Source organism: Meriones unguiculatus, assembly GCF_030254825.1.
Source record: "Meriones unguiculatus strain TT.TT164.6M chromosome 13 unlocalized genomic scaffold, Bangor_MerUng_6.1 Chr13_unordered_Scaffold_39, whole genome shotgun sequence".
Classification (NCBI taxonomy): domain Eukaryota; kingdom Metazoa; phylum Chordata; class Mammalia; order Rodentia; family Muridae; genus Meriones; species Meriones unguiculatus.
The window spans coordinates 4,751,384-4,776,696 of record NW_026843648.1 but is presented as its reverse complement, the minus strand read 5'-3'; the positions used below and the strand labels follow the sequence as shown (position 1 = coordinate 4,776,696).

The following is a 25,313-nucleotide window of genomic DNA, read 5'->3' as shown; positions in this document are numbered from 1 at the left end:
ATGCATTAGAATTCCTGTGGGAGAATGAGTGAAAAGCAAGATAACCAAAATATAGGCCGTCTTTGGATCAATATGGTCTATATATGCATCTTGTAATTTCCTTTCTACCAGAGCCAATTCATTTTCATCTTCAGTTGATAACGTTCTTGGACATTTAAAGTCCTTATCATCATATAAGGTTTAAAATAAGTTATTTAGCTTTGAGTAGCTAAACAAAATGTAGGCTATAGCCAGTTAATATCTTACAGTAATTTTTTGAAAATCATTGAGAGTTTTTAATTGGGTTCTTCCAAGTTGTTGAGTTTTTTTGTAGACCTATTTTGTATCCTAGGTAATTAATAGAATCTCCTCTTTGTACTTTTTCGGGCGCAATCTCTAAACCCCAACAAGGCAAAGTTTTATTTATTTCATCAAATATATTTTCTAATGTTTTTCTATCTGAATCAGCCAATAAGATATCATCCATATAGTGGTAAATTATTCATTGAGGAAACTGCTTACAAATTACCTCCAACAGTTGTTGTACAAAATATTGGCACAAAGTAGGACTGTTCAACATCCCTTGTGGTAAGACCCTCGAGTGGTATCTCTTTATTGGACAGCTTCTATTCAAAGTGGGTCCTGAGAAAGCAAACCTTTCCCTATCATACTCATGTAAAGGAATTGTGAAAAAGCAATCCTTTATATCAATCACTGTAATAGGCCATTGTTTAGGTAACACGGAAGGCAATGGGATTCCGGATTGTAATGACCCCATTGCTGGAATAATTTTGTTAATGGCTCTGAGATCTGTTAACATCTTCCATTTGCCAGATTTCTTCTTGATGACAAATACCAGAGAATTCCAAGGGTTGTTGGACTCCTCTATATGCTGAGCCTCCAGTTGTTCCAGGACTAGCTGTTCTAGTGCCAGTAATTTTTCTTTACTCATAGACCATTGTTCAATACAAATAGGTTGGTTTTCCAACCACCTTAGTGGTAAGGCTGTGGGAATTTTATCAGCAGTGGCTTTCCAACAGGCAGTTGAAAAAATGGCCTCTGCTGTATTTTGTTTATGGACAGCCTGGACAGTCTGAAACTGTTTTTGATGGCATTTTAAAATAATTTTAGCTTCTTTATCAGGAGTATTACCTGTTTTTTGCCTCATAACATGGGGGGATGTTAATGTGGGTCTTCCATTATTGTAACACATCTCTTCTCCATAAGTTTATGGCTATCTCAGCCACATATGGTCTTAGTTTTCTTATTTGACCTTCTGGTTCTGTACATTTAAACCATCTAACACTTTGTTTCACTTTAGATAAAGTCCCAACTCCTTGGAATTGAATATCCACCTCCTGAAGTGGCCAATTTGGAGGCCAGGATTTACAAGTAATAATTGTGACATCAGTCCCAGTATCCACCACACATTCAATTTCAATACTATTTAAAATTATCTTTAACTTTGCCCTATGATCATTTATAGAGGTTTGCCAATATATTTGTTTTTTTGTTCCCTTCCCTTCCTTTTTTTTTATTTATTTACCTATAAAACCTACCCTGGCCTCACTGTTGAAATTTTTAATGTTTATTCCCAGAGCAGTGGTGTTTATCTTTCTTGTGGAGGAGTATCCCTGTCCTGTATTGGGGCTTGAGACAGGCCCCTTCAGGCATTTTTTGATAAAGAATTACCCCATTTATCTGTGCTCTATATTCACTTATCCGATGTCAACCCTTGCACATCTTCTGCATATTCTAGGACGTATAGGCTCCCTTTTTGAATTATTTTGTTTTTCCTGGTAACTCCATTTGCAGCAACCTTGCTCATCAAAATTAAGACATTTCCCAATGTTTTTAGGGGTAGCTTCTCCTATCAAGGTCAAATTGAGGTCTGATGTCAATCCTATTTATAACACATTCGTCTATTTGTGCACACCTTGCTTTTAATGGCCGTATTACCTCTTTACAATCAAAATCTTTGCATTTTCAAAAGCTAAAGGTTCTATTAGTGCTTTTCTAGCTAGTGGATCTGATATACTTGTATCCCCAGCTTTGCAAAACATTAGTGAATGTTTCACTTGGAGCTTGTATGACCTGAGAGAATGGCTCAAGCCTTTTTCCTGATCCCTCAACCTTGTCCCAGGTATTTAAGGCTGCTAGGTGACATAATACTAAGGTTTCTTCATTATATACAGCTTGTATCTCTGTGTGAGCCTATTGGCCATCACCAAGCAGCCATTCCTTAAAAATACCAACAGCCCTGGCTCTATTTTGTATGCTATCTCTCTAGCCTCTTCTCTTCACCATGATAGCCATTGTAAATATGGCTCAGGTTCTTTTATTGTCTTTGCCATATCCTCCCAGTCCTTTGGGATTACTATACTGATTGGCCAGGAAGTCAGCATTTGTTTAACAAATGGTGAATGCATTCCAAAATTGGTGACACTCTCTTTAAACTTTCTCAGGTCTAGCACTTCCACAGGGTGCCATTCAGCCTCATGGTAATCCTGTGGGTAATCATCTGCTGGTCTCTGTTGTACACTGACTGGATAAGCTAACATTTGTTTTCTAACCAACTTTGTTTGGCTTTCTATATTATTATCTTTTGCGTCTGCCTGAGTATTACTTAGTATTCTAAACTCTTTTTTTAAGGTCTGTACCCATATTTTACACCCATCTCTCTATTTTTTGTTTTGTTCAATAATCTCTGGAATGTCTTGTTTTATGCCTTGCTTCTAACTTTTAATTTTTTCTTTATATTGTTCTACTTGTTCTTTGTGTTTTCCAGTATATTTTCTAAAACCTCTGCCCTCTTTTCCTGTTGTTTATCATGTTCTGTAAGTTTTTGTATCTCATTTTATGTCCTGTTTCCAACCTTCATTTTTTTCTTCATATTGTTCTACTTGTTCTTTGTGTTGTTCCAGTATCTTTTCGAAAGCCTTTGCCTTTGAGAACACATAAAAGGCTAAATCAATTTTTAAAGTTAAATTGAGGAATATGAATGTAACCATGGTCATAATTTCTAAACTTTCCTTTATTTCTGTCTTAAAACTGTAGAAGAGATTATCAGCCAAGCTCAAAGAAGTCTGTTTTATCTCTCATCCTGTTAGACTGTAGTTGCAACCAGTTTTGTTCAGTCTCAGGTCTGCCCACAGTAGGCTGTCTTTTGCTCTGAGGCATGTTTAAGAGTCTCTTTTAAAGAGCCAGTAATTTATCTGGGAGTTTTTAGGTTTAAAGTTTGGGTTGTATCACTGAGAGCTTATTCCTCTCCCCCACCAAATTAAATTAAAGTAGGATTTAAAGGGTGTGGATACTTAGATTAGTTGAGTGCCATTTGTTGTAGATTATTAATATTTACTATTGATAAATCTTTTGGTTAAGCAGTGGTTATTCCTAAACAGCTGTATAACCAAATCACCACACAGAGACTAGGATTTAATTAATTAACCTAGAGCACAATGTTGGCTAACAGTTACTCCATCCTAAACCTCCAAGCCCACAGAGATTCCTAGGATTCAGATTCACCCATCATACTTGCTTTTTGTGATATTTTAGTTCCAGTTAATTTCTGCATGTGGTGCCAAGCCCTCTCCTGCAGATTCTCCTCCTCTCCTCTCTTGTCTCCTTTCTCTTCCTCCCACTCTGGACCAGGATGTCTCACCTTATCCTCTCCATTATTCAGTATTGGGGCTGGTTGTTTTAATTGACAATATAGAGAACAAATGGTGGCATGTTTATGCAAACTTGAGACAGGCGATGCTTAGAAAAAGCATCACAATGCAATATTTGCATTGAAACCAGGCAGTGGAATAGAGAAATCAGCATTTGAATGAACAAGGGTAAATTGTATACATCCAAAAAAAAAACATTATACCAATATAATCCCTTGTATCATATTAGAAAAACATGGTCTAAAGATAGACCTTAATAGTAACAAAAATAGTAAACAGCCTGCATATGCATGGAAAGTGAACTCTACTCAATGACAGCTGGATTATGGAAAAAATAAACTAATTAGACTTTCTAGAATTTAACAAAAATGAAGGCACAACTCACCCAAACTAATGAGACATAATGAAAGTAATTCTAAGAGGAAAGTTCATAGAACTAAGTGACTTCATAAAGAAATCTGAAGCATCTCAAATCAACATAACAGCACACTTGAAAGACCTAGTCAAAAGGAAGCAGACATACACAAGAGGAGTATATGGCTAGAAATAATCAAACTTAGGGCAGAAATCAATAAATTAGAAACAAAGAAAGCAATTCAAAAAATAAACAAAAGCAAGAGCTTGTTCTTGGAGAAAATGACAAAGATAGAGAAACCTTTAGCATAACTAACTAAAACACAGGGGGACACTATACAAATCAGCAAAATCAGAAAATAAAAGGAGGTATAATTACAGACACTGAGGAAATTAAAAAATCATTAGGTTTTACCTTAAAAGTCTATATGCCACAAAATTTGAAAATCTAAATGAAATGGAATATTTTCTTGCTAGATTCCACTTATCAAAGTTGAATCTGGATCAGGTAACTAAATTAATAGACCTATATGCCCTAATGAAATAGAAGCAATCATCAAATTCTCCCTGCCAAACAAAGCCCAGAGCCTGATGGTTTCAGCGCAGAATTTTACTAGACCTTCAAAGAAGAGGTAACACCAATACTCTTCAAACTATTTCACAAAACAGAAAAATAAGGAACATTACCAAACTCATTCTATGAGGCCACATTCACCTTGATACCTAAACCTCACAAAGGCTAACTAAAAGGCAGGGATACACTAAAAAAGATAATTTCAAACCAATCTCTCTTATGAATATTGAAACAAAAATACTCAATAAAATACTCGCAAAATGAATCCAAGAAAACATCAAATATCTCACCTATCCTGACCAAGTAGGCTTCATTCTAGGCATGCAGGGGAGGTACAATCTACAGAAATCCATCAGTGTAATCCACGACTTAAACAAACTGAGAAACAAAAACCACAAAATCATCTCAATAGATGCTGAAAGGCATTTAATAAAATCCAAGTTCCATTAATATTTAAAGTTTTGGAGATATCAGAGATAAAAGGCACATGCCTAAACACAGCAAAGATAATATACAACAAGCCTATAGCAAACTAAATGGAAAGCAATTTAAATCAATCCCACTGAAATCAGAGACAAGCCAACTTTGCTCACTCTCTCCTTTCTCTTCAACATAGTACTGGAAGTTCTAGCTAGAGCAGTAAAACAACTAAAGGAAATCAAGGGGATACAAAGCAGAAGGGAAAAAGTCAAAGTATCACTATTCACAAATGATATGACAGTATACATGAGTGACCCTAAAAATTCTACCAGAGAAGTACTACAGCTGATAAACACCTTCAGCAAAGTGGCTGTATACAAAGATGCTAAAAAATATCTGAAGCCCTCTTGTATAGAAAAGACAAGAGGGCTGAGAAAGAAATTAGGGAGGAAAAACAACCTTGCAATAGCTACAAATAGCATAAAGTGCACTGGTGTGACTAACCAAGCAAGTGCAAAATCTGTATAAAAAACTTCAAGTCTTTGAAGAAAGAAATTGAAGAAGATATCATAAGATGGAATGATCTCCCATACTCATTGACCAGTAAGAAAAAACAGCAAAATGGCCATTCTACCAAAAGAAATGTAGAGATTCAATGCAATTCCCATCAAAATACCAACACAATTCTTTACAGACCTTGAAATAACAATTCTCAACATTACATAAAAAACACAAAAAATCCAGAATAGTTAAAAGAATGCAGTACAATAAAAAATTTCTGGAGGTATCTCCATCCTGGATCTCAAGCTGTACTACAGAAAAACAGTAAAAACGGTGTGGTACTGGCATAGAAACATACTGGTGGATCTGTGGAATTGAATCAAAGACCCAGAAATAAACCCACACACCTACAATGCCTGATTTTTGACAAAGAAGCCAAAACCATTCAATGGAAAAAAGAACATCTTCAACCAATGGTGCTTGTCTAACTGGATGTCCACACATACAAATAGATCCATACTTATCACCCTGCACAAAAGTAAATTCCTTGTGGATCAGATACCTCAACATAAAACTAACATTCTTAATCTGTTATTAAAAAAATTGAGGAAGAGGCTTGAACATATTTGCACAGGAGACAACTTCTTGAACAGAACACCAGCAGCACAGGCTCAAAGATCAACAATCAATAAATGGGATCTCATGAAACTGAAAATCTTCCCTAAAGCAAAGGACACTGTCAGCAGAACAAAAGGATGGCTTACAGACTGGGAAAGGATCTTCACCAACTCTACATCTGACAGAAGGCTAATATCCAGAATATATAAATAACCCAACAAATCAAATAATCCAATTTAAAATATGATTCAAGGCTAAACAGAAATTCTCAACAGAGAAATATTGAATGGTGTAGAAACACTTAAAATGCTCAACATCCTTAAAAATCTGAGAAATGAAAATCAAAACGACTCTGAGACTCCACCTCTCACCCAACAGAATGACTAAGAGAAAAAACTCAAGGGACAACTCATGCTGGAGAAGATGTGCAGAAAGGAGAACCCTCCTCCATTGCTGGTGAAAATCTAAACTTGTACAGCTGCTTCGGAAATCAGTCTGGTGCTTTTTCAGAAAACTGGGAATACTGCTACCCCAAGACTCAGCTAAAAAACTCCTAGGCATATATCAGAAAGATGCTCAACCATACAACAAGGACATTTGCTCAACTATGACAATAACAGCTTTATTCATAATATCCAGAATCTGGAATCAAACTAGATGTCCCTCAATGGGGGAATGGATACAGAAATTGTGGTACATTTACACAAGGAAATACTACTCAGATATTAAAAACAAGAAAATCATGAAATTTGCAGGCAAATGGATGGAACTAAAAAAAATCACCCTGAGTGATATATCTCAGAAGCAGAAATACATGTATGGTATATATTCATTTACAAGTGATTATTACCCATACAATATAGATTGGACATACTAAAATCTACAGACCTTAAAAACCTAAAGTACAAGGAGAAACAGAGAAACATAGGGAAGATGCTTAATTCTCATTCAGAAAAGAAAACAGGATAGACGCCAGAACGCATAGAAGAGAGAGAACAGGATAGGAGCCTTTCACAGATGAACACTAAGTGACTCCACTCAAGAGGTGATTGAAGCAGATACAGAGACCCACAGCAAAATTTTGTATAGAACACAAAATGTCTTATTGAAGAAGTGGGAGATAGAAGGACCTAAAGGGGACAGGAGTCACACAAGGAGACCGACAAAAAAAAAATCTGGGTCCTGGGGCCCTGCATAGACTCATGCATCAACCAAAGAGCATGAGAGGAATTAGACCCCCTGCTCAGATGTAGCACATAGACAGCTCAGTGTCCCTATGGGATCCCTAGTAAGGGGAGAAGAGACAGTCTCTGAACTTGGCTGCCTGCTTCTTGATCACTTCTCCCTGGTGGGACCACCTAGTCAACCTACAGATGAATAGGATACAGGGAGTCTTAAAGGAACCTGATAGGACAGGGTCTGATAGGACCTTCCCTATCAGAGGACTACAGGAGAAGGATAGGAGAGAAGTAGGGAGGGATGCTGGGACCTAGAGGAGAAGAGAGAGGGGGCTACAATTGGGATACAAAGTGAATAAATTGTAAAAATTAATGATAAACAAAGGTGACAGAATAAAGCATAAATAACACAATTGACTGAGAAAAACACAAAAAATACTCACATCTTTAATCATAGATCTAGCTAGAAAAAAAACCTTAGGCAACCATTACCTCAAATGACAAATAATGTATGTTTAGTGTCCTTCTTGGTACTATAGTAAAAGAGAATGTGATAGGATGCACACAGTATCATTGGAAATCTTTCTTCATGCACTGAACATGGAGTGACTTGTAGGAGTTGAGATGTTGATTTACTTTCTCCCCACAGATCAGCAGGAGTGTATCCCTTGCTGAATTCAAGAGTACCCAAACCTTGAGAGAAACAAGTGCCTGCCCATGGCAGTGACCTTCCTGTCATTTGAGGATCCTCTGGGTTTGGTCCTGGCCTGCATGGCTTTGTGCTTATCTGTCAGCACAGCTATAGTTTTGGGGATCTTTCTCAAGCACCATGACTCACCCATCATTAAGTCCAATAACCAGACTATAATAAAATACCTTAGTGTCTTCAAATGAAATTATTTACCCCTACTTTTAGTAAGTTTATATAAAATGTATTTCTAACCGTAACTAAAAGAGCCCTTCATTTAAACAATGTTATATAGATACACTCTATTTCAGAATAGAAACCACTTCTGAAAAAACATTTTAGTAAGTTATACATGTTACTTTTTAATTCATGGACATATAAGTATTCAAATTTTAATTACATAATCGTAATTGTGATAAATAATAAAGGTACTATATTTTTTCCCTTAGTATTTTATTTTTCTGGAGGAAACAGGAATTAGGCTGACAGTTGACATCTTCTGTTGGACAGGCAAAAACCTGGACCTCTGGCAAAGGGTGCTTGCAAAATTGTATATCCACAGTGGAAATCAGTGTGCAGAATTCTCAAAATGATGAAAATAAATCTACCATATGAACCACTTATAACTTTCCTTGACATATGCACAATGGACTCAACATACTCCTTCAAAAATATTTTCTCAACCATGCTCATTGCTATTCTGTTCACAATAGGTACAAAATGGGAACACCTAAATATCCTTCAACTGATATAGATAAGTGAAATGGTATGCACATAAGTAGATAGAAATATAAATGACAATATTGATTTAGGTAACTAAAATCCAGAAAACAGATATCACATGTCCTATCTACTCTGAAGCATGTAACTCTAGATCTTCAGTTGTGAGTAGTCACCCTACTGTGAAAGAAAAGAAAGATTGTCATGAAAGACTGGGGACCAGCCCCAGCAGTTGATAGTTTCCAGAGAAAAGGGAAGGATAAGGCAGGGCAGAAATGAGTCAGAAATGGTTGTCCGAAGAAACTTAGAGTCTTGACTGACTGGCAGTCATAGTACCTCTTTATTTAGACAGATTTCAATAATAAAAGATGGATTCACATTATTCTAAAACATAGATGATATCCTTTTTGTCCCCAGACGTGTGTTTTAACTGTCTCTTGGTCATAAATTTAGTCATCATTGATAAACCTTATCTTTTACTATCATTTTTCTTCATCAGTCCCATAACCTGACAGTTTTGAGGATCTGGAGGCATATTTGCCACAGCCTGAAAGCCCATTCTCAGGTTGGAAGCATTCTCAGATTCAATGGCAATAAATAAAAAATCTTTAAGCAGCCTTGGACATATTGCTTTGTCCTGAGAAGTATATTATCAAATTTTAATGGACAACCTCAAGAAAAACAATTTAGGCCAAAGCAGCAACAGTTATTATTCAATTCCTGGCATAAATCAATGTCTATACCTCATATCTTTGTAGAATTTATTTATGTGCTAAATCTAAGTATTTTTTTCATTATTTTGGTCATACAACACTACAGTGATACTGTGAAAGCTGATATTTCTAGGAAAAGGAGGTCATAATACCTCACTTTTAAAATCATTTTTACAAAACATTCTTTGTCCATCATTATAGATCCTAGTTTAAGGTGATGATATCTCCAGACATTCATTTACAGCTCCATATAGTCATGGGGGGCATATCATATGTAACTCCTAATCTCATATGCAAAGTAATTGTGCACCTGAGGATACAGCAGTATGAGGTATTTATTCTCCAATGATATCAACTCTCCTAGCACTACAAACTTTGTTTGCCTTTTTAAGAGTATGTTGTTCTGATTATTTTCTTCTTGAGGAAGCATAGGGGTAGATTTTTCAAGACTGTCTTGGAGCTGAAGTCTCATAAGGAGTTCTCTGCCATTTTTATGTGAGTTACAACTTCCACAAGGAAGACATTCATGTAGGGCCAGATAATTGATATTTCTGAGAGGGGCAGTATGCTCAGAATTTTTCTGGGGAAGCTTAGAAGCAGTACCACAGAGTGAAGGCATAAATGATTCATTAAAAATTTTCTCATTGCTCCAATGTCCCCAGGTCATACATGTACTGAAAGACCTCTAAGCATGTAGCAAGTGGAGATCAAGACCAAGCCTGGAAGATAGCATGAAGGCTACTATAACATGCAGCTCAGCTGTGCTGGATCTTTGTCAAATAGCTGTGCTGACTTCATGGCTTTAACTGTATATGAACTTTGGTGAGGTTTTAATCCATTTGGAGGTGACGTTGAGTGAAAATAAGCACCTATTTCTATGTTTCTACATATAGACATCTAGTTTGGTCAGCACCATTTATGAAGATTTTATCTGTTTTTCCAATGTGTATTTCTTGCATTCCAGTGTGTATTTCTATTTTTTTGCTATAGTACTAGTGCATTTACATAATCAAATATTACTCAGACATTTAAAAAATCAAATCATGAAACATGAAGGTAAATGCAGATTTGCAGGTAACTGAGAGTGAGAGAACCTAGACCCAAAAAGAGAAATAGGGTATGTATTTGCTTTACATATGTATTAGTTGCAAGATGTATAATATGCAAGCAACTGAACATAATACCACAGGGATACATACAGATTAAGAACTGGAGGTTAGGGCAGGCAGAGATTTATCCATAGGAAAGGGAAATAAAATACTTGGAACAAATGGAAAGTGGGCTAAAAAGATAGAATTGAAAGGGGTTGGGAAAGGAAGAGGGCAATGAAAAGGTAACATGAGAAAAGACAGGTAAAATTAAGGGTCATTGGAAACCTAATGCAATAGAAACTTTCTAAATCATATTTATAAAAAGAGCCAATATAAATGAAATCACCACACAAGAAGAAAGTCCCAAATGGAAATTTCTTGACACTAAGTAAAGCATCCAGTACTGGTAATATTTAACTGAAGTACTGGTTAAAGTAGTGTGATTGTAATGCCAAAACAATACAGGCTTTTGCCAAGACTATAGGATGCTCTTCAGAAATTGACTACAATGCCCTCTTGCTGGAGACAACACTTACACTTACCTGGAACATAGATAAATAGAGCTTGTGCTTACATAGAACCTTAACACTTACATTCTAGCAACTTTGATATGTGATGTACTTTGCAACTACAAGAGGAGAAATATAAACACTAACCCAGATACCAAATTTTTGAACTATAACAATGCTCTACCTGTAAGACATATTAGTGCAAGAGTTGTAGGAGTAAATACCAATCTATAGTTTGACTTAAGGCCCACTTCACATGATGGAATCCACACCTAACACTGGTTTATTGATCAAGAAAAGGAAATTACACAGCCCATGGTTCTGCGGGAAAAACAAATAGTACATTCTACTAAAAGTAATAAACGACCATTGACACCATTCTGCTATACTCATAGACTAGTATTTTGTTCAGCCATCATCAAAAAAGTATCATCCTGCATCTGATGGAGACAATTTCAGAGACCCATAGAGAAAATAGACAGTCAGTGAAAGACCTCAGAATATGCCCTTCAGGCTCTTCAGTAATTCAGCCAGAAGAGTGTAAGAGCCAGAAAAGAAAGAGGATATCAAAGAACAAAGCACTATAAATTAAGAGGACTGAAGAATAGATAAACTGTGAGAGACTGAGGCACCATGCACAAGGCCTTTAGTGTTCTGCCCTAGCCCTATCTAATTGATAAATGTTTGCAAATGAAAATGTAGTTTTCTCCAAGGGACACTCATTTTATCCAAGGGACTACTCTTAATTGTATTTTTAAGAGTACATTCCAATAGGCAGATGCCCAAAAATTTCCCTCACTGACAAGTTTGGATTCTCATGTTCTGGAATTCTGGCATTCATTTAAAATGTTTTTATCATAGTTCTCATTTTAATTTGCTGAAGATTTTTTTTCTATTTTTAAAGCTACATGTCCTCTGTGTGTATACCATTGTTTCAAGTTTAATATTTTGTGAGATTCCTGCATGTTTGAGCAAGTCTACATCATTTCCCAACTTGTGCTCTTTTTCTTTTTTTTTCCTACTTGGATGTGTTTGTTTTTGTCTTTTTGCTATTTTATTTTCTTATTATACATTATAGCTCTCCTTGTTTAATATGAGGGTGAATTTAGACAGAATAGAAGGGGAGATGGGAAAGAGTTGCCAGGATTAGAGGAACAGAAAACTTTAATCCGGATAAATATATAAGTAAAATGACTATTTTTAAAAGAAGAAAAGGAGGAGGAGAAGGAGAAGGAGGAGGATGAAGAGAAAGAAAAAAAGAAGGAGGAGTTGGAGAAAGAAGAGAAGCAGGAGGAGGAGAAGGATGAGAAGATGAAGATGAAGAAGAAGAAGAAAGAAGAAGAAGAAGAAGAAGAAGAAGAAGAAGAAGAAGACAAGTGTGTCAAAAGAAAGGTTAAATAGCTATGCACAAAAGATCCAGAAAATCTAAAAAGTGCAAAAAAGTAATTTATGAATAATAAAAATAGAAAAAAAAAGACAAAACTCAGATCAAAAATTCTAGAAAATATTTTCAGGAAAATAATAGAAGAATGTATCCTTAACCTAATGAAGAAGGGGTAGCCTATAAAAGTACAAAAAGTATATAGAACAACAATTAAAGTGTACCAGAAAAGAAATTGTGCTCAGCACATAAAATTAAAACATTAAATGTAAAGAAAAGTATATTAAACAAAGAAGGGATATTAAAAGTTGCAAGTTGAAAATACTAAGTTGCATATAAATTCAGGCTCTTTAGAATAACTCCTGATCGCTCAAGAGAGAAAGAATGAATAATCCCAAGCATCAAATCAGGAGGCAAAAACCTCACACCATAACTACAAAATAAAGGGAAATAATAAACATTGCTCATTGAAATCTCTCAACTTGGATGTTCAATTCTCCAATAGAAAGTCAGGAACTAACAGAATGGACTAGACAACAATGTCCATTTTTCTGCTGCATCTACTGAACACTCTTTATCATCCAGGTTGGATAGCATCTCTGTTTAAAAGGATGGAAGGAGACAGTAGAAGAAAGTGGACCAAAAAAGAAGTTTAGGGGAACTTTATTTTATAAAGTTCACACAAACAAATACTAAAATTTTTGAGTCAATTTAAAAGAGAGTATGTACTGTACACACTGAATGAGGATATGCAACAGATGACTTGGACTGGTCCAGCACACATCTACACTCATGTTTACTGAAGCAAAGCTTACCGTATGCTAAGAGAGAATGGACTTGATTGTCCTGAATCACATGAGTGCAAAATATATTATTCAAATTTTATTCATGGAAAACATGTACTTTTGTTTTTTGAGATTTTTAATATAATCACATTATTTCTCATTTCTCTGTCCTACCTACAAAATCTCTCATATATCCCTCTTTTGGCTCTTTCAATTTCAAGTCTTGGGTTGCCAATAACTGCTATTACATGTATCATGTGTGTGTGTGTGTATGTGTGTGTGTGTGTATATGCAAGAGTGAGAGAGAACATTTAACATTTCAAGAAAGGCAATCATTTTACTTTGAAATTGTGGATGAACTCAAAATGTATGAAGTTATGACCTGAGCTAGACACAGAAATGAAACATTGTCTGACTTATAACTGGGTTATAAGCACTCAGTGCTCTGAAATAAGAACTGAATAGTCAGTATTAGAGCCTGAACATCAGGGTGTAGTGGCATGACTTGTCAAAGAACACATTTCAGTGACAAGAGGAATAATATAAAGAAATACTTTGGGGTGCATGCATAAGAGCTATTAATAATAGCTTACATTGTTTACTTGAGAAATATTCTCTGTATATTTTTTAAATCTCAATAACCAAAATGTTATAATTAGTGTGTAAGAGATATTAATTTATTTATATATTATTTACTCTTCCATCAATTTTCCTTCCATTTTCACCCTCCTGAGTTTTGAGTAATCATTCTTTGCTCTTTTGAAAATTCAAGCCACTTTTTCATAAACTATTTTTACACACTTAACATACCAAAATTTGATTTGTACAATATTTTACAATATTATAATACTAGGAATATATGACAAACCACTGAATTTTATTAAGGGTATTTATTATATATAGTATCACAGGAAAAAGGAAAATGAGTAGAGATGAAATACTATTCTTTCTAGTTGTTTTTAAGAGACAGTTGCCTGAGTCCAGCCATCTCATGAAAAAAAAAAACTCATTTTTTCTTTTTTATTGATTATTACAATTTATTCACCTTGTTTTCTGCCTGTAAGCCCCTCCTTCATCTTCCACCAGTTACAACCTACCTCCCTCTTCTACCCCTATGCCCCTCTCCTAGTCCACTGATAGGGAAAATCCTCCTTCCCTACTATCTTATCCTAGTCTATCTTATCAAGTCTTACCAAGAATGGCTGCACTTTCTTCCTCTGTGACCTGGCAAGTCTGCATCTTCCAGGAGCAGCTGATCAAGGAGCCTTCCACTGAATTCATTTCAGAGACAGCCCCTGTCACCCTTAATAGGGAACTCACATGGAAACTGAGATACTTATGAGCTACATCTGAGCAGGGATTCTAGGTGTTCTTCATTCATGGTCCTTGGTTGGAACAGGACCCCCCAGGCCCATATTTTGGGGCTCAATTGGCCTCCTTGTGGAGGGCCTCTCACATCCAGGTCTTTCTACCTCCTAAATATTCCATATAAATCCATGCTTTCTGCACAAAATTTGTCTATGAGTTTAACCATCTTCTTCAATACCCTGCTATGTAGATTCTTTCAGAGGCCCTCTGTGGTAGTTTCCTGCCCTGTTCCCTATCTTCCCCCATTACCGATGTCTATCCCATTTGCCCTTCTGAATGAGGATTAAGCATCTTCCTTAGGGTTCTTCCTGTTGTTTAGATCCTTTAGGACTCTAGCTTTTAGTATTTTTAATCCTGTATTATATGGCTAATATCCACATATAAGTGAGTATATACCATGAGTGTCTTTCTGCTTCTGGATACCTCACTCAGAGTGATCTTTTCTAGTTGCATCCACTTGCCTGCTGATTTCCTTGTTTTTAATTGCTGAATAGTATTGCATTGTATAAATGTGCCACAATTTCTGTGTTTATTTCTCGGTTTGGGGACATCTAAGTTGTTTCCAGATTCTGGCTATTGTCAATAAAGTTGTTATGAGTATAGTTGAGCAAATGTCCTTGTTGTATGGTTGATAATCTTCTGAATATATGCCCATGGTTGGTATAACTGAATATTCTAGTAGCACTATTCATAATTTTCTGAGAAAGCACCAGATTGATTTCTAAAGTGCTTGTACAAGTGTATATTCCCACCATTAATGGAGGAGGGTTCCCTTTTCTCCAAATCGAGTCCAACTTGTTTTGCAGATGGTGTGAGAGTACACATGAATGACCCTAAAAATTCAACCAGGGAACTCCTACAGCTGATCAACACTTTCAGCAAAATGACTGTATACAAAATTAAATTAAAAAATCTGAAGCCCTCCTGTATATAAAAGACAAATGGGCTCAGAAAGAAATTAGGGAAACAAAACCCCTTCACAAAAGCCACACATAATATAAAGTACCTTGGTGTGACTCTAATCAAGCAAGTGAATGATTTGTATGGAAAAAAAGAACTTCAAGGAAGATATCAGAAGATCTCCCATTCTCTGGGATTGGTATGATTCACATAGTAAAAATGGCCACTCTACCAAAAGAAATCTAAAGAGTCAATGCAATTCCAATCAAAATACCAGCACAACTCATTGCAGACCTTGAAAGAACAATTCTCAGTTTCATATGGAAAAACAAACAAAAAAAAAACCCAGAATTGATTTTAAAAAATGCCTGTACAATAAAAGATTTTCTGGAGGTATCTTCATCTGAGATCTCAAGTAGTACTATAGAGCAACAGTAATAAAAATGGCATGGTACTGGCACCTGTACTTTAAATCTTAAAGGGGTGTGCATCTACTCATTAATCATTTTTATTAAATCATATCAAGAAGCTGAGGGGAAAAACAAATATACAGGAATCAACTGCTGTCTCAGTTTTAGACCCAGTTTGAAGGAGTCCAGACAGCCAATGCTACCTTGGGCTATTGCTTCGGCTCATCAACCTTAAATCATCCCTGGCTTTTTTATTAACGGTGTACCTTTCTTAACTTTAAATTGTTCTTTAAGATATTTTACATCAGAGCCATTAGCAAAAACATCTTCCCTGACCTTGTTAAACAATCTATTTTACCGAATTGTTTCTAAGTATAATGGTCATTGCTAACAATCTACATCTATGGCTCCTTTCAAGGGCAGTGGTTAATTCATTAATCTGCTCCAGTAAACATGTGAAAAGAGATCAAGCATTGTTAATTTTAAATGCCAGTGATATTGCCCAGTGATGACCTAGAAGTCTTCTTAGAGTTTTCATACAACTCATGTCATGAGGTATGTGGGCATCATAAGGGAAACAAGCAGAGATATGCTACATAAGAGCACAAAGTCCTCAGGAAAATCAGTTCTTGGGATTATGCTTCTCCAAGACAAACTCATTGTGACTATGCTAACAGGGCAGACACATTCCATTAGTTCTACAGCTGTTTTGCTGTTGCTCCTGCATGCCTCTTGACAGGGACAGGTAGCCAAAATAGTTTGCCTATAGATGGGTAAGAGGGGGGTGAGGTTAGCTCAGGCCCTGGGAAGGAGAAATCAGGGTATTGCATGGGTTGTACTATCCTGGAAGACCAGATAACATGGAAGGAGTGAAGGATTGCTGAGAGAAAATGGCAGGTAGATTTGATTTGATATTTTAACTAGGAACCTCTGCCATTAGTTTCAGGTTTGAATCCTACTTCTATGGTAACATAAACTTCAGAGAGAGTAGCATTTTTTCCATTGGATAATTATTATCAAGTGAGGGAGGGCAGTTACCGAAAGTAGACTCAAATTTTTGCTTTTTGTTTTTCTTACTATATTTTATTTTATTAATTGTTTTTATTTTTCACAATTTATTCATTATATATGCTGATTGAAGGTCACTCCCTCAACATTTACTAGTACCACCCTCCCTCCATCTTTACCCATCCCCTTTCCCTAGACCACTCAAAAGGGGAGTTCCTCTCCTCTGCCATCCACCCATACATTATCAGAACAGTACTCAGCTATTAAAATAGAGACATAAAATTTCTGCTCTTATTTCTTTTCCATGGGCCACTGTACTCACCTCAGAAGATTTCATACAATGAAGCTTACCTGCAACCTTACTTTGAACTAGACACTAGTATAACTCTTTTTAAAGAGTCCCACTCCAAGACACTGTTTGATTGACCATCTCACATCCAGAAACATGTGAAATTTGAAATGCTATGAAGTCTAAAACATTTTATCACAGGCATTTAAGAGAATGTGATTCTCTTGCTGCCTGGAGGGCTGTTTCCCACCAGCCCAGGAAGTCATGAGGGGCAGAAGATGAGTAGTATAAAGCTTGGAAAGCCCGCAAGCATAACAGTGGTCAGCCACTCTGGGAACCACCTCAGAAAGTAAGTTCAACTTTAATTCTAGAAAAGAGAAAACAGAGGCTTATATCCCTTGGGGAGTGCCTGCGATGCTCCAAGTATAGGTGTAGATAATTGTTTAATACTAGGCAATTCAAGGATGCTCAATTTGCATTAAACAGCACATTCCTAGTATATGAATAATAATAAGAACACAGAACCAAATTATCCTATATTTGAAGGGAGGGGAGAGTTATCAGGGATCTGTGTCAAAGGACGTCTATCAAATTTGATGAGTGGTGTTGATGTCTAAAGACACTCTCCAGATGAAGTCAGGCAGAGAAAACTCACCCTTGACATGATTACACATCTAGGCCAGAAGCACTGTCATACATGGAAAAGAAAGCCTCCTCCCTCATATATCAAAATTTAGTGTGGGTTGTGATGTTTATCAGTACCCCTGGAACAATAGGTATATGTACACAAAGAAACTTCTACAGGTTACCACTGTTGTGATACTCTCAGAGAACTTCCTGGCTGGTGTTAGTTCACCATACCCTACATATTCATCCACTGGACTAAAAGTTTCTTGTATAAAGTGAGGCAATTGAAAACAGTAAATGTTGAGAATCAGGTTTATCAATAAGTCTTCCCTAAACACATTATATAATACTTTTGCATGTAATTGATTTTACCATTCATTGTATTCTTTTTAAAAATAAGTTTATTTAATTTACTTTCCAATCATAATCTCCCCTCCCTCCTCTCCCCGAGTACTACCCTCCATTCCTATTGCCCCTATTCCCTTTCCCCTTCCCCTTCAGAAAAGGGAAGTAATTTCCATTGAGCTAGTTTTTCAGTTCTGTTGGATCTCAGTAGACCAAAGATCACAAAGGTCTTTCCATATTTCTCATAGTCACAGAATCCCTCTCCAGTAAGGATACTTTTATGATGATGATGACTCTAGATTTGTGCAAGGCCTCACAATTTGAACATATTTATAAGTTTTTTCTCCAGTATGAATCCTTTCATGATGATGAAGATTATACAAATGTGGAATGGTTTCACCTTGTTAAAAGCACTCACAGGCTTTCTGTCCATTAGGATTTCTTTCATGAATGTGAAGATGATTCTGAAGTCCAAAAGATTTTTTATATTGGTTACAGTCAGACAGCTTCTTTCCAGTATGTGTTCTTTTATGTATTAGGAGATGTTATGTGCAAAGGCTTTGCCACATAGGTATATTCGTGTGGTTTCCGATGACTGTTACATGCAAAAACTTCATCACACTAATTACCCTCACCAGGCTTCTCTTCACGGTGTGTTTTTTCATGTTTTTAGAGACTACTCTGCTGTGCAAAGGCTTTATCATATTGAGTATATTCATAAGGTTTCTGTCTAGTATGTGTTCTTTTATAGCTTATGAGATGACTTTTTTTTTTTTTTTTTTGCAAAGGCTTTACTGCACTGGTTACATTCATAAGGTTTCTCTCCAGGGTGTGTTCTTTTATGTCTTATGACAAGAGTGTTTTGTGCAAAGGCTTTACCGCACTGGTTACATTCATGAGGTTTCTCTCCAGTGTGTGTTCTTTTATGCCATATGAGAGTATTGTTTTTTGCAAAGGCTTTACCACACTGGTTGCATTCATAAGGTTTCTCTCCAATATGTGTTCTTTTATGGTTTAAGAGATTACTGTTTTCTGCAAAGGCTTTACCACACTGGTTACATTCATAAGGTTTCTCTCCAGTGTGTGTTATTTTATGCCACATGAGATGACTTTTTTTTGCAAAGGCTTTATCACATTGATTACATTTGTAAGACTTCTCTCCTGTGTGTGTTCTTTTATGCCGTATGAGAACAGTGATATAGGGGAAGGCTTTACCACATAGAGTGCATTTAAAGGGTTTCTCTCCAGTATGACTGTATTCATGCCTGCAAAGAAAATTGGCACATGTGAAAGATTTACCACAGTCATTTCATTACACTAATAAATATATTTATCTATATGAAGTAATTTCATAATTTAATGGTAAAGACGAATAAAATTTTAAAGTTTTATCACTTTATTTACTTTCTTGGTGTTCGCCTTCATTATGGTTATTTTTGAAGATCCCTGTGATGGTAAGAGGATTTGTTATGTGGTTCACTTTTATAGCACCATTTTTCTATAAGAGCTTTTCTCAAATATATGAAGATTATTGTAAGAATTCAGAGTTTTACCACAGCAATCCCATTCACAAATTTTTGTACTGTATGAATGTCACTTCATTTAAGAAGTGAGCAGGACACTCAGAAGAATTTCCAAATTCCTACTACTCATAGGTATTTTCAGCAGTATGAGTTTGCTGATGAATTCACAGTGAAGTTGCAAAACCAATTAACACTAACCATTCATCACAGTCAGAAAATCTACTCAAAATGGGGACTACTACAATATCACTTGTTCTTGGAGAAAGACAGATACACTGCTTCTTTCAATATCCCTATGCTCATGTGTCTTACAAACATTGTGACATATGATATACCTATTAAATTACAAGAATAATAAAAGATTCCTACATTGAATTAACACAGTTTGTTTTTTGTTCATCATAGACATGTCATATAGGGATTAAGGTTTCTCCACAACAATAATATTGACTCTCGTAAGCTGCTCCTTTCTCTAAACTTTACAATGTTACTGCATGAATATGAGTAACACTGGTTATACTATGACATATTTACTTATTAGAAGGTTTTGAACACACACTGCTCACCTATTCAATGTATATACCTCTTACAATATCTGAGTAGATATAATGAGACTAAACAGATTGGCAGTTCAACTCAGTAGCTGTAATTTCCATATGATTTAAATCAGATACATGACATTGAGGTACATGGAATTGTGAGATTTTAATGATCATCAGTACACTTAAAGCAGTGCTCTTTTTACACTGTTGCTTTTCTTTAAAACCTCGAGGACACAGCCAGGTGTGCTGGTACATTCCTTTCATCCCAGCATTTGTGGAGGCAGAAGCAGGCAGATCTGTGTGATTTTGAGATCACATTGGTTTAACAAGCAAGTCTAAGTCAAACCACAGCTACACAGAAAAAAACTATTTCAAATACAGAAAATAAAAAGCAGCCAACAAACAAACAAACAAAAAACAAACTTCCAAGACACATTAAAATTTCTTAAGATTCATATCTGTATCACTGTGCACATAAAGTTACCTTTTATTACTTGTAGAACTTTGAAAATGTTCTTCAAGGGCATGGTCTTCCCAATTGTAGCCTAAAATAGAGTACCAGAAAATATATATTACTGGAAATATCATATTATTTTTAAAGCAAAACTTAAATCACTATCTTCTATGACCCTTAGAACCATGCCTGATTTATTCATCTCATTCCTCCTCATTCTCAATTGGAATCATAGAAAAGGATCAATAACAAAGTAAGACTTGTCTCCTTATTTTAAAAGTGAAAGAAAATTTGCTGTCTTACCTATTGCAGTGAGGTTTTTACAGGTCTCTAGCATAACATCTTTGTAGAGTTGTTTCTGTGAGGGTTCCAGCAAAGCCCACTCTTCTTGGCTGAATTTCACATGCACATCATTGAAGGTCACTGAATTCTAAAATATGCCATGCATTTGTACAACAGAAAGAGTGACAAGAATATAAATTTATACTTCATTGGCAATAGAATCGTACAATTCTAGTGCTGCTTCCATTTATTTTCTGACACAGAAGTGCCAGTGTTAGATAGTTGGATGCTGTGCATCAGATGAACAAGGGGAGAAGAAAAACCTTAAAGGTTAGATTGTAAGGAAAACCAAAGGTGTACTTTGGAAACCTGTTTTAAAGGAGTTTCATTAGTTTGTAAGTCATGAATATGAATTAGACATTAGTTGGGTTCTTGAGTGATGTATGAATCATCTTCAGTTACTTGGGCAAGTAGGTCATGACCCTGTCATGAGACAGGTGGAAGGAAAAAACACAGTCATCATATTTTATCTAGCAACAAATGAGATGTAGATATCAGGGGACAGTGAACAGATGGGTGACATCAGTCAAAAGACAACATGTTACTGAATATCATGTTTTCACCAGGGCTTAGAGATGTGGTATATCAGTATATGAAAAGTGGGGCTTATATATTTGTGGAAGGGAAAGTGGACTATAGTGAATAGATGGATAAAAATAATGTGAGTGGCAAGCAACAATAATCATAGCTGATAACATCATATTTCTGAGTAACCAGACAAAAGAAAAGGCATAGAACACATGATTATTCTTTGATCATTGTTTTGTACACTTTCCTTTCTAAATCATGTATAGTCTATAGTTTAAAATAAAGATTAAAACTTTTCTATTAAAAAATAAGTATTAATGTTATCACTAAGTCATTTTAGAAGAAAATGGAATAACGAAGTTTAACTGTGTCATATCTGAATAGGATAGAGCTTTGGAATAGTCATGGCAATTAATGTGGACAAAGACAAACAGAGAGAAGGGAGCAAAAAAGAAAGAGAAAGACAGAGACACACAGAGAGAAATTAACAGATGAACAGTACTAAGTACACATCAGAGAAATTTATGAACAGTTAATAACTACAAAAAATGATGAACAAGCGGGGTATATTCTGTCATGCCTTTAATTCTATCACTCAGGAGGCAGACACATATCTTATTGAATTGGATGCCAGCATGATCTATACAAAGAGTTCTAGGACAGCCAGACCTATATAGTAAGACAGTCTCCCCTAAAAGTCAATAAAACAAAAACAAAAGATGGAAAGAACTGAGAAGTGTTTACTGAAGCTTCTCCAAGGAATTATATATTCACTGCAGTTGTGTATTCATTTTCCAGAAATCTGCAATGCCCTAGCTTAAACTGTAACTTTAATAAGATCTTCCTAAAAGGCAATGCATGTTTAAATAGCTAAAAATAGAAAGATGAAAATATTAGCAATGTAAATGATGATCATAAATAAGCAACATAAGGCAGGAGAGATGGCTCAGCAGTGAGGAGCTCTTGCTGCTCTTGCAAATAATTGGGCTCAACTGTCAGTGTTTAACTGGGACCCACTACTATCAATTGCTATAAGTTCATGAGTTCTGAACACATCAGCAGACTACTATGAGGATCAGGCACACAAGATACTCATATTCATGCATATATTCAAAATACTCATATTCAGTAAAAATTAAAAACAGATCCCAGATGGAAGGGCTGATCACGCACTACAACTGATCAGCGGGGTAACAGAGACTGCACAGTGACAAATTGTTGGAACTGTTGGCCTCCAAACACCACTGACTGTGTTTATCAGGTGATAAGAAACCCAATGATGAGAAAAAAAAATTCGGTTCAACCTCAGAGTACCCAACTAATCCCTGGAAAATTTCCTGGGCTGTTGTGGCAGGAGTAAGGTTTTCAAGCAAACAGACCAGAGAAGCTTGTCCTGATCACCTTCCCAGCCTGAACTTTGCACCCCAGGGTACCAGAGACTGGAAGTCCCACTCTCAAGAAAACCCCACAGGGAAGGAAGCAAGTGGAACTGACCGAATGTCACCCAGTCTATCCCTGGAAAAGGTCCTATAGACTTGCAGGTGCACAGCAGCCAGCCCTGAGTGGGGCTCCAGCCGCCAGACCCAGGCAACTGACTCTCCATCACAGATAGAACTGTGTGTGCCAGGGCACTAAAGGATGGGTTTCCCTGTAGGGAGAAAACCCCACAGGGAGGGAAACAGCAGGTCCCAGCTTAGAGCACTCAGCTGACCCCACCACCACCACTACCACCACCACATATGGGAATATTCTTGGAAAAAGTTCCCAGGTTTCTATCCAGTCACCAGCTTGGAGCCATCATTCGCAAACAAGTGCCTATGCACACTACACCCCCCCAACAGTACAGATTGGGTCTTTCTGTTGGGAAAAAACCCAAAGATGGGGGAAATATCTGTCCCTAACTCAGGACACCTATCTCCAGAAAAGTTTCTGGTTATACACAGGCTCTAGACTCTAGCCTCTTGCTGCACACATAAGAGTAGTGCTCATGTGTCACTGATTACCACTTGGATACTGGGAAAGAGAGCTCCAAAGTCAGACCTCCAGAAGCCTGGGTTCCCTGATATCAACCCCCAGATACTTCCCCAAGGGACAACTAGTTATCCCTAACTAAACTGACCAAACCCCATGGCACCCAGGTTACAGCAGCAGCTCACTAAATTTACATCAAGAAACCCAGTAGCAGGGCAGCTGTCTCCAGGACTTCTCTGGGTGAGAGGATAGCCCCCTTTACTAACAAAGGCCACAATTAGTACTCAGGTCTGTACGCCTGAGGTGAGCTGTGGCAATTCCTGAAAAACACCTGCCATTCAGTGACCATACCCAAAAAGCTGAGGAGGCCTCCTTTGGGAAAAATCATCTTCCTGTCAAGGGGATTCGACCCACCACAGGATCCCAGGAAGTACCAGAAACTAACCCCCCACACCTAAGATAGCCTAATGAGTAGAGGCCAGGATAAAATATCAACCAACAAAAGACAGAGCAATATGGCATCCCTAGAACAAGTTATCCAGGAGCAAGCAGCCCTGGACAACCCAGCGTAAATGAAATTCAAGAAGATGACCTTACATCTGTGCTTATGAACAGGATAATAGAGGAAACAAATAAAATGCGTAAAGACCTAGATGAAAATAAAGTCAAATAGATTATTGCCATCTGCAAAGAAATGGAGGAAGATAAAGTCAAACAGATTATGGCCATCCTTAAAGAAATACAAGAAGTTGCAGCCAAACAATGTGTGGCCTTTAGAGAGGAATTACTTAAATCACTGAAAGAAATTAAAGAAACAGAGGATTGTTCAAACAAACAGCTGAAGGAATTATAAGAAAATACAGTCAGAGAGGTGAAGGAAATCAATTAAATGGCTCAAGATCTGATGATAGAATTGGAAAAATTAAAGAAAACACAAATGGATGAAATTGTGGAGAAAAAGAACTTAGGGAAGAAAACAGGAACTACAGAGGTAAGCATAACCAATAGACTATAAGAGATGGAAGAATCTCAGGTGTGGAAGACACAATGGAAGAAATCGATGTATCCATCAAAGAAAATATTAAATCTAAAAATTCCTGACACAGACCATCCAAGAAATCCAAGACAACATGAAAAGGCAAAACCTAAAAATAATAGGAATAGAGGAAAAGGAAGATTTCCTCCTCCAAGGCCCAGAAAATATTTTCAGCAAAATTATAGAAGAAAATTTCCCCAACTTAGAAGAGAGGTCTATAAGAATACAATAGGCCTAGAGAACACCCAATAAATTAGAACAGAAAAGAAAATTCTCCCACCATATAATAAACAGTAGGTATACAGAACAAAGAAAAAATACTAAAAGCTGCAAGGGAAAAAGTCCAAGTAACATATAATGGCAAACCCATCAGAATCACACCAACAGATACTATGAAAGCCAGAAGGACCTGAACAGATATCATGCAGACCCTAAGAGAACATAGATGTCCACCCAGGCTACTATACCCAGCAAAAGTCTCAGTCATCATAACGGAACAAACAAGATATTTAATGACAAAAAAAAATTTAAACAATACCTACCCACAAATCCAGAGGCACAGAAGCTCCTAGAAGGAAAACTATAACCCAGGAAAGCTAATGACATTCAGGAAAAGACAGGGAATAAGTAATGTCACTACAGGAAAACTAAAAGTAAGCAAGCACACAAACACAGTACCACAACCAACATCAAAATAGAAGGAACTAACAGCCACTGCTCATTAATTTCCCTCAACATCAAATCACTTAACTCTCCAATAAAGACACAGACTAACAGAATGGATATGT

At 36.5% G+C, this 25,313-nt stretch overlaps 1 protein-coding gene across 1 annotated transcript in view; it reads right to left on the bottom strand.

Annotated features, from left to right (window-relative positions):
• Positions 1-17,581: 17,581 nt before the first annotated feature.
• Positions 17,582-25,313, bottom strand: part of LOC132651087 (zinc finger protein 120-like) — an 83,134-nt gene continuing 75,402 nt past the window's right edge. Inside the window, exons 3-5 of the mRNA XM_060376384.1 lie at positions 20,952-21,078; positions 20,679-20,739; positions 17,582-19,394 (exon numbers count right to left, since the gene is read on the bottom strand). Of these exons, the coding sequence (XP_060232367.1) occupies positions 18,875-19,394; positions 20,679-20,739; positions 20,952-21,078 (708 nt within the window). The 3' untranslated portion in view covers positions 17,582-18,874. The remainder of the gene's footprint in view (positions 19,395-20,678; positions 20,740-20,951; positions 21,079-25,313) is intronic.